This window comes from Crinia signifera, chromosome 6, assembly GCF_055691185.1.
Source record: "Crinia signifera chromosome 6, ASM5569118v1, whole genome shotgun sequence".
Classification (NCBI taxonomy): Eukaryota; Metazoa; Chordata; class Amphibia; order Anura; family Myobatrachidae; genus Crinia; species Crinia signifera.
The window spans coordinates 102,841,983-102,851,933 of NC_139222.1; the positions used below are offsets into that span (position 1 = coordinate 102,841,983).

Below are 9,951 nucleotides of genomic sequence, written 5' to 3' on the forward strand. Positions count from 1 at the left end.
GACCTAATGCTTGCAGACCTAATGCAGGGTTGCCGACCCTCCCGGAATTTCCGGGAGTCTCCCGAAAATCGGGGCTTCCTCCCGGCCCCCCGGAAGGGTGGGCAACCCTCCCGGATTCAGGAGGGACCCCCACTGTCCCCCGGATCGCGGCATTAAAATGCCGCAATCCTCGGGTCTCAGAGGAGGGGGCGGAGCTAAAATGACACAAACGCGTCATTTTAGCCCCGCCCCCTCCACAGAGATCACTGAATTAGCTGGGTTATCAGCATGGGGGCGGGGCTTAGTGATGTCGCGCTTAAGCCCCGCCCCCTGAGCGGCTACTGAATCTCTCCTCTCCGGGCTTCTCCCGGAGAGGAGAAGAAGAAAGTCGGCAACCCTGACCTAATGTCTGTCTGTCTGTCTATCCCCTTGATGGCTAACCTTGACACTCCAGATGTTGTTGAACTACACATCCCAGCATGCTCTGCATCAGATTTAGCATGGTCAAATAGCAAAACTGAAGCATACCCTTTGCATTGGTACTAATGTACAGTAATTTTGATTATGTTTGTTCTGCTGGTGATTTGCCACAATTTGGCTTGCAAAGTCAAGTTTGACATTCAATTTTCATGCAAATTGAGTTCAGTAAATTGAGGATTTACTAAATCAGTTTTAGCGCAAAAAAAAATCGGCCAATCACAGTTCTTAGTAAATTCCCCCCTGAACATAATTACATTTTTAAAAAACCAGACCTTTTGTCTCAAAAATATTTAACTCTTTATACATAAATTCTCTTCTTATTTTTCAAAACCTCACTTCCTTCTCTTTAGAACCGCTCTCCCTTTTCTCTAGAATATTCTTCCAATTTTCCTGAGCCTCACAAACTCTCCCAATATTCATATATATTACTCACCACTGTGTCCTTTCTCTGGTCCTTCTTTTCCCCCTTTACTTGACATTTTCCTACTGTTTTGATCCCTTTTTTCTCCTCCTCACGCTATCTCTGCAGCCTTCACTCACTATGTGAAATGGAAAGTGAAACTGATTCTGTTATGAAATTTGCTTTCAGTTTCCAGCTTCGCATTCGCAATGACTACAACAGATTAGGGGCCAGATTCTCTAAGCTTCAAAGGTGATAAAATGGAGAGTGATAAACAGCCAGCCAATCAGCTTCTACCTGCCATGTCACAGACTTTTTGAAAAATGTCAGGCAGGAGCTGATTGGCTGGCTGTTTATCACTCTCCATTTTATCACTTTTGAAGCTTAGAGAATCTGGCCCTTGATCTTTCTCTGCCTGTTAACAGGGAGAAAATCATTAAACTAGTATTCACATTAACAACAGGATAGGACCTTTATTCATAAAAAATATATAATTGCAGAACACACAGAACACATTATATAAATCTATTATCAAGAGTCCCATTTTGGGCTATGAGGTAAATAAACTACAGTCCATATTGTGCATATAAATTTACATATCAATTAGCCCCTCCTACCACTGTTTGAGGGGTGGCCTAATCAAGACAAATCTAGAATCATGATTATATACACAGGGCAACAAAAGTTGCTCTCAAGTAACTTTTTGTATTAGTTGATCATCTCAGTATTACAAACAGTGAGTGGAATGTACATTTGTATCATAAAGCTATTTTTACATATTTTACATTTATACTGTAATTAAATGTATCTACATTCAACATATTTCACAAGACGGTAAGTGTATTTCTGACATGAAAGACAGTTTAGAAAGGATTTGCATATTTAAGAAATAGCTGTTTTCTGTGCATGTGTCGTTAAAATATAATTTTATGCACAAAGTCAGCAGATTGTATTTGCTTTGTTCAAAGAACTCTTTCAGCATTAATATGTGGATGTGCTATGTCCTACATTTCAAAGGGATCTCAAACCTCAAATCAATTCAGTTGTTCTGGTTAATATGCAGGAATTTATTTAATAAATATACTATTCGCACAAATCCTTTATAAACTTTTCTACAGGGTTTCAACCAAATTTGTTTTCAAATTGCAAATGAAAATATTCAGCCAATTAAGCCACAATCCAATACGGGTGTGGATCATTAGGTCACCAGCATGTTGGTCGACATGAGTCAATGTCGACATGCAGGTAGGTCGACGTGAGTAGGTCGAAATGGGTTAGGTCAACAGGGTGATTAAGTCGACAGGGTCAAAGGGTCAACATGGGTTAGGTCGACAGTCAAAAGGTCGACATGGGGTTTTTCACAATTTTTTGCCCCGGATGTCGACAAACCTAGCACCACGTCCCCTCGCAGGGTTCACTTCGGGCACGGTACTCGGCACACTATTTTATCCTCCCATCACGCTCTAGTGGATGGTAGGGCATGAAATACCGCCTGTCGGCACATGTCGGCTCAAAAAAAGTGAAAAACACTGTCGACCTTCTGACTGTCGACCTAACCCATGTTGACCTAATTACACTGTTGACCTAACCCATGTCGACCTAGACTCATGTCGACCTAAATGCATGTCGACCTAATGACTGTCAACCAACATGCTAGTGACCCAATGACCGTCTGCCCAGAGGGACTGCAGACACAACTGCAGAGACATCACTGAACTTTGTAGGGCATAAGGAATATGGTCTGAGTTTGCCAGAGGTGCAGGATGCAGGCCAAACTATTTTCTTTAAAGCAGCAATCATTTGAAAGCCTTGGTTTTGCTTTGCAGATGATTGGCGCTTTAAAAAAAAGTCTGTTACCAATATCGCAAGCAAGGAATTCTAGAAATATTGTGGGAAATTTAATACAATGGCCCTGGTTCACTCGCAAAGGAAAATTTCTTCTCAAATGGACAAAACCATGTGCACTGCAGGTGGGGCAGATGTAACTTGTGCAGATAGAATTAGATTTGGCTGGGGATTTACTTCAAAGTGAGATCTATATTGCAGTGTAAAAATGAAGCAGTCAGTATTTTCCCTGCACAGAAACAAAATAACTCACCCAAATCTAAATCTCTCTGCACATGTTACATCTGCCCCCCTGCAGTGCACATGGTTTTGTCCATTTGAGAAGGAATTTGCCTTTGGGAGTAAACCAGAATAAGGGCCAATAAGAGATTCAGAAAGTGAGAGACTTGGTAAGAAATCTCCCATTTTTTAAAAGAGGCAATCGTGTACACTGCAAAACCAGTTTGATTTTGAAGTGTAAATGATTGCCGCTTTAAAAAAACTGGAGATTTCTTACCAAGTCTCTCACTTTCTGAATTTCTCATCCTATTACATTTCACCCTCTAGGTCTGACAAAACTGTGGGACTTCAATGTATTACTCTACTATGTAATACAATATATTTTCCAGTTGCTTTGTTTAAATAAAACTCACTTTAGATTCATGAAAAGAAACTCCCAGCAGGACACTAGAGTTTATGAATAACATTAACTATTATAACTACTGGAATGAATTCAATCCATTTACAGCCTGTCTGCACAGGTAAAATTGATACCAACTTAGAAAATTTCATGAATGAATTATATTTTCATACTGCATGCTAATTGATATATTACATTTCAGATTAATAACTGATATTATACTGTTAAAACAGTGTATGGATAAATGAATAAAGAGAACAATGGTTAATTTCACAATCATTATATTTTTATTACAAGACAAAAATAAATATAGCCTAATGAAGCGTGTGCAGACACCAGGCAGCAGGTAGACATATATAGTCCCGCTGTTTGAGAGATTACAATCTAAACAGAGAGTGCTATGCAATCAAGGATTTCAAGTTTTCCCGTTCCCAAGTATACCCAACAGGTCATGTTTTCAGGATTTCTCAAATTTAAGCATATGTGATTAAGTCTATTTTGCTGGGTTAATTATACCCCTTTTACACCAAAAATCCCGGATCTGACCCAGCATTTGGAAGAAGGATCCAAGCCGGGTCGGATCCGGGATTTACACCCTTTACACTGCGATGCCCACCCGCAGTGTAGACGGAGGCGGCACCCCCCCCCCCCAACACACACACACCTGACTGCAGTACCCTGTGGGCAGTACATTAAGAAGCCCATATGCTACAGTGGGCTACTGCCATCTCAGAATGGCGGTAACCTTGGGATCTTTGCGGCTATGTCCCGAAAACGGGTGTTTCGGGGAAAATTAACCACAAATATTAAGAAATAAATGGGCTCCTAAAACTTCCCAGACAGACTCTGTCGGGTCTGCCTTTAACACACTTGACTTTCATGAATATGTGTTACCCTCACATCTTTGAAAAAAAAAAAAAATCTGACAGGTGGCCTCACCGTTGTTCCGGCCTACTGGGAATCTTCCCTGTAAGGCCTATGGCCAATCCGTCTCTGCAAGTGGTCATCAATGGTTGCAAATTATGCAATATCGATTGTCATCTACTGCATAGTCTGCAACCATCGATAGTCACTTCTCATTACATCAGCTGCTGCATTGCATGCACAGAAGTGCAGATCTTCACCTGTATACAGTTGGTCACATCTATGAGGTCGTCATGCCCATATACTGTACATCTGCCTGTGAAGGTATCCATCATCACTGAGATGCAGATTTATCAAGCTCTGTGAAGTGATAAAGTGTCTGGTTTTTATCACCGGCCAATCAGCTTCTAACTGTGAAGTTACAGGCTTGGTTTGAAAAATGAAAGGTAGGAGCTGATTGGCCGGTGATAAAAACCAGACACTTTATCACTTCACCAAGCTTGATAAACTACAGGATGACTGTGCAGGGCCATGTGGAGGTTAAACTAGTTCCATCTCACCATTACAGGTGGGGGAACTCAGGGGTAGAATTATTAAGCTCGGTGAAGTGATAAAGTGTCTGTTTTTTATCACCGGCCAATCAGCTCCTACCTGTCATTTTTCAAACCAAGCCTGTAACTTCACAGTTAGGAGCTGATTGGCCGGTGATAAAAAACAGACACACTGTCACTTCACTGAGCTTAATAAATCTGCCCCTTAGTTCCACCTCATCACTCCCCACTTTACTCCCCCTGATGTAGATGATCAAAGTTGAGTATGCTGGCTCTGACACATGTGCCGTCAAGGTTGTTACTAGGGATGTGAGAGCAGTTCCTCGCACAGAGCACTGAAGGCTGCTCTGTCACTGGCCCAAAGTCCTTGCTTCCAGCTAGCAAGATGCTTGATACGACACCCTGTGGGGCAGATGCACTAAGCTTCAAAAATGTATAAAATGGAGAGTGATAAACAGCCAGCCAATCAGCTACTATCTCTGCCATGTCACAGACTGTGCTTGAAAAATGTCAGACAGGAGCTGATTGGTTGGCTGTTTATCGCTCTCCATTTTATCACTTTTTGAAGCTTAGTGCATCTTACCCTGTGTCTGCTGCATTACTGACACTCCAGGAAAGCACCATGCAGTCTGTACAGCTGCTCTTAGGGGGATATTCTGACCTGATAGCTGCTGTGTGACTTTGCAGAGCCCTGCGATCAGATAGTTGCTGCCCAGTAGGGTTACCACCCATCCGGGATTACTCCGGACAGTCCGGTAATTAAGTCCGGTGTCCTCAGCTCCATAATACAGGGACATGCAGTGAGCGGCAGATCGGGAAAAGCCGCTGGACATTGTGCGGGCTATGCTGCCATTTGATTGGTAGGTGTTCCCTGCTGTGCGCTGTGCCTCCTAAATCAATAGATGAGGCGGGGGCAGCGCTAATGGTGATGAGCTACTCCCACCCCCTTCCCTCAACTCCTCCCTTCCAGAACCAGAAGTGCTGCTGGAGAGATTGTGAAGAGAAGAGGAGGGGCTGCCAGGCAAAAAGAACCAAGAGACCCATGCGGAAAGGGGACACCCGTGTGCCAGAGAGAGGTAAAAAAGAGAGGGATGTTCTGCTGATGGAAGATATGCACCCCCCATGGCCCCCTCCCTGTGTTGCTCCTCTCCCTCTCCCCCTTGTCGTGTCCCTCCTCTCCCTCTCCCCCCTCCTCATGTCCCCATTCCTGTGCCCCTCCTCTCCCTCTCCTCATGTCCCCATATGTGTAACCCTCCTCTCCCTCTCCCCCCTCCTCCTGTCCCCAGGTGCTGTGTCCCTCCTCTCCCCTCACTTCATGTCCCCAGGTGCTGTGTCCCTCCCCCCGATGTCCCCATTACTTTGTCCCTCCTTTCCCTCTCCCCATTCCTGTGTCCCTCCTTTCCCTCTCCCCCTCCTCATGTCCCCATTCCTGTGTCCCTCCTCTCCCTCTCCACCCTCCTCATGTCCCCAGGTGCTGTTTCCCTTCCCTCCCCCTCCTGATGTACCCATTCCTGTGTCCCTCCTGTCACTCTCCCCTCTCATCATGTCTCCATTCTTGTGTCCCTCCTCTCCCTCTCCCCCTCCTCATGTCCCCATTCTTGTGTCCCTCCTCTCCCCCCTCCTAATGTCCCCAGGTGCTGTGTCCCTCCTCCCCTCACCTCATGTCACCAGGTGCTGTGTCCCTCCCCTCCCCCTCCTAGGGTTACCACCCATCCGGGATTACTCCGGACAGTCTGGTGTTCCAGGACTATAGAATGTCCGGGAACAGGTCCGGTAGCCGTGCCAACACTTACTGACTATCCGCGGCCGCTGATCTTGATGGTGCCGCCATACCGCTACTAAGTGTCCTGCAGTACGGGAGCATTTTGTAAGCAGGGAGACACGTCCTGTCTCCATAGAGACGGCGAACCCCCCACCCTGCTTGTGTCCATGGGGACTGCAGTTTCCACCCGACGCGCCCATCTTTGTATAGAGCAGAGCGGTGACTGACCCTGCCCTTTAGCTGCTATTACTTATGGACTGCCCACCAAGAACTGCTGATAGTATAGTGCCTAATCTATCGAACCCGGGGTCCCATGTTCTGAGCATGTTCCAAGTTATTGGCCCCCAGCATGCAATATCTGGCAGAGAGTAGGCAAACCCTGGCTGCTGGCAGAGCATGTAACCCCTGGCATACAGCACATACCTCCCAACTTTTGAAGTTGGGAGGTCGGGACGATCGCGAGGCCTCGAGAAAAGGGGGCGTGGCCTCACAGGGTGACGCGAATTTCGGCCACGCCCCCGGTTTCGCCGCTCGACGGTGCTGAATAGACGCTGTGCGCATGCGCACAGCATCTATTCTTGGCAAGCTGGGGGGGCTCCCAACTGTCCCCCCACCGCGGGACAATGGCGGCCCCGGACGGGACGCGGGAACGTCCCCGAATATCGGGACGTTCCCGCGGTAAGTGTGACAGTTGGGAGGTATGCAGCATGCAACCCCTGGCAGAAAGTATGCAACCACTGGGCCCTTGCATAGTATGCAACCCCTGGCAGAGAGTATGCAATCCCTGGGCCCTTGCATAGCATGTAATCCCTGACATACAGCATGCAACCCCTGGCACAGTGCATGCAACCCCTGGCAGAGGGCATGCAACCTCTGGGCCCTTGCAGAGCATATAAATCCTGGCATACAGCATGCAGCCCCTGGCACAGAACATGAGACCCCTGGCAGACAGCATGCAATCCCTGGCATTGACCATGAAACATTGAAACCCCTGGCATTGAGCATGAACCCCGTAGCAAGCAACATGTAGGTAAGCAGCACTTATGTGGCATAATATGGAATGGGCATTACAGTGTTTGGTATAACGTGTAATGGGCATTATGGTGTTTGGTGTAACATGTAATGGGCATTACAGCATGTGGTGTATTAGGTATTGCGGTGTGTGACATGTGTAATGGGCATTACAATGTGTGGCATAACGTAGTGTGTAATGAGCATTATGGCATGGGTATAATATGTATTGGGTGTGTGATGTGTAATAGGAATTACTGTGTAAATTTTTGGCGCGCACCTTCGGCGCGCAATATCCTCGTTTTTGGCTTGTCTGGCTCCTGCACTTTTATCATGGCTCCTACACTTTTTCAAAAAATGCTGAACAATGTTTGAACGTGTATTGGGCATCACAGTGTGTAGTGTAACGTGTAATGGACATCACGGTGTGTGGCAAAACATGTAATGGACATCATGGTGTGTGGCATAATATGTAATGGGCATCGTGGTGTGTTGCATAACATATAATAGGCATCACTGTGTGTGGCATAATGTGAAATGGGCATTACGGTGTACAAAATCAATAATAGAATTGAAGCAAAGGTTAAAAAAAAAAAACATGATAAGGTGGGTCAAGGGTGTGGCTGTGGGCGGGTCAAGGGGCGTGGGTCAAGGGGCGGGCCACTGTCCGGGAATCTCTCAACAAAAAGGTGGTAACTCTACTGCCCAGACTGAGGTAAAATCCCTCCTGTGCAAGTCTACAAATGGATTGTAGGTCAGCTGCCAGCTGCAAAAAAATAAGCAACTCACCCATTATCAAATTATTTACCCAGCTGATGTCACACACCCTCCCTGAAAACGCTTTGGCATGCCTGCCTTTCTCCTGACACTCACAGAAAACGGATGGTTACTGCCCACAAACGTCAGCTTCCTGTCAGTCACGTTGTGAGGGGATTGCGATTAGATTCTTTATAGGTTTTTTTTTGGCACTGTTTGGCCTTATGCATGCTTACTGCGCAGTAATTTGATAATCGGTCGCCCTGCAAATTCGCTTAACAGTGAACAGCTCTGAATAACCCCTTAGAGTACTCAAAACAGTGCTGCACTTCTCAGTCATGACTGCTCTCAGGGGGAGCTTTGCTGTCTTGTTACTCCCCTGTAGAGATGCCCGTCAGCCATCGATGTTTCAAAAACATTGATGGTATATGGCCTTTGTTGAATACTTTTGCCATCGATGGGGCAGCCCCAGATGGTTTCCGACATTTTTGTTTTCTTTTTACAAAGTTCCGGGACACAGGCTCCACCCCTTACACTCCTGCAAAGCCCTGCCCCAAGCTCTCATAGGTGCACATTCTCAACCTACTGACTAGTAAAGCAGGGGTGACCATCAGTGGGTGTTAATTACTATTATTATTATTTCACAACATCAAGGTTACCTATCAATTGAGATGGTTAATTCAACAATGGCCATGACTACGCCGATGTTTTCGGTTGCTAAAACTCTTAAAATCCATATACAAAGCAAATGTGGGACTATGTAAAAACCGGACCCGGACTAGACTCTGGACCGCCGGACAGGATATCAAAATCTGCAGTACGGAGCTTGTAGGGTCCGGTCCGGGGGTGGTCCACTGTCCTGTCCGGGGGGTGTCTTGTCCGGGGGGTCCCTGTGATAGCTATCACCAGGGACATGGGGGAAGGGAGATTACAGCCTCCCTGTGTGGTCCCGACCATCCGTTTTTTGCTACATGCCCGGACCATACAGGGAGACATTATTCTTCACCTCCTCCTCTACCTGGTGACAGGTGTCACAAGCAGCCCCCCGAACAGGACACCCCCTGGACCGGACGCTACAAGCTCCAAAATGCAGAGTTTGATGTCCAGTCCGGCGGTCTTGTCCTGCTCCAGTTTTTACCCATACCCAGCAAATGTGCAAGCAACTCTAATTCAGCCGCAACTCTAATTCAGCCGTTATGCTTTTCGTTTACCCCACCTTGCCCCTACCTATGTTAAGTGCCCCCCCAAGTCCCACTAAGTGGTAAGGTGGTAGTGAAGGTCAAGGGAGAATATCACCAAAAGGAGTGCAGCCGCAGAAACAGTGTCAAAACAGTATTTGCTGAGCTTCTGCACATTTGCATACCTCCAAACATGACCCTCTCCAGGAGGGACACATTGCTCTGTTTCTGGGCTTTTCCTTAATTTATGATTGCCATTCCCTTTGTTGAAGCACCTTTATTATAAATTAACCTGTGTGAAACAGGCATTTGTGAAGTAGCCCGTCTTTTATGCCATACAATGGTGAAGACACTAGTTTTTCTATGTATTCTTTTTGTTAAATATATAATTCCAAAATCAACCCAATCATCATCTTCTGGTGGCAGATGTAAAGCTTAGCTTTCATGCACAATGTTTTGGCAGAGGGATTGCTATTTTAAGAATAATACATAACAGGCATGCCCAC

At 46.1% G+C, this 9,951-nt stretch overlaps 1 protein-coding gene across 1 annotated transcript in view; it reads right to left on the reverse strand.

Annotated features, from left to right (window-relative positions):
* LOC146007887 (interferon regulatory factor 4-like) overlaps positions 1–9,951 on the reverse strand; it is a 28,104-nt gene that overhangs the window by 18,092 nt on the left and 61 nt on the right. The window contains exon 2 of the mRNA XM_083146622.1: positions 893–998. Coding sequence (XP_083002748.1) covers positions 893–938 — 46 coding nt within the window. The 5' untranslated portion in view covers positions 939–998. The remainder of the gene's footprint in view (positions 1–892; positions 999–9,951) is intronic.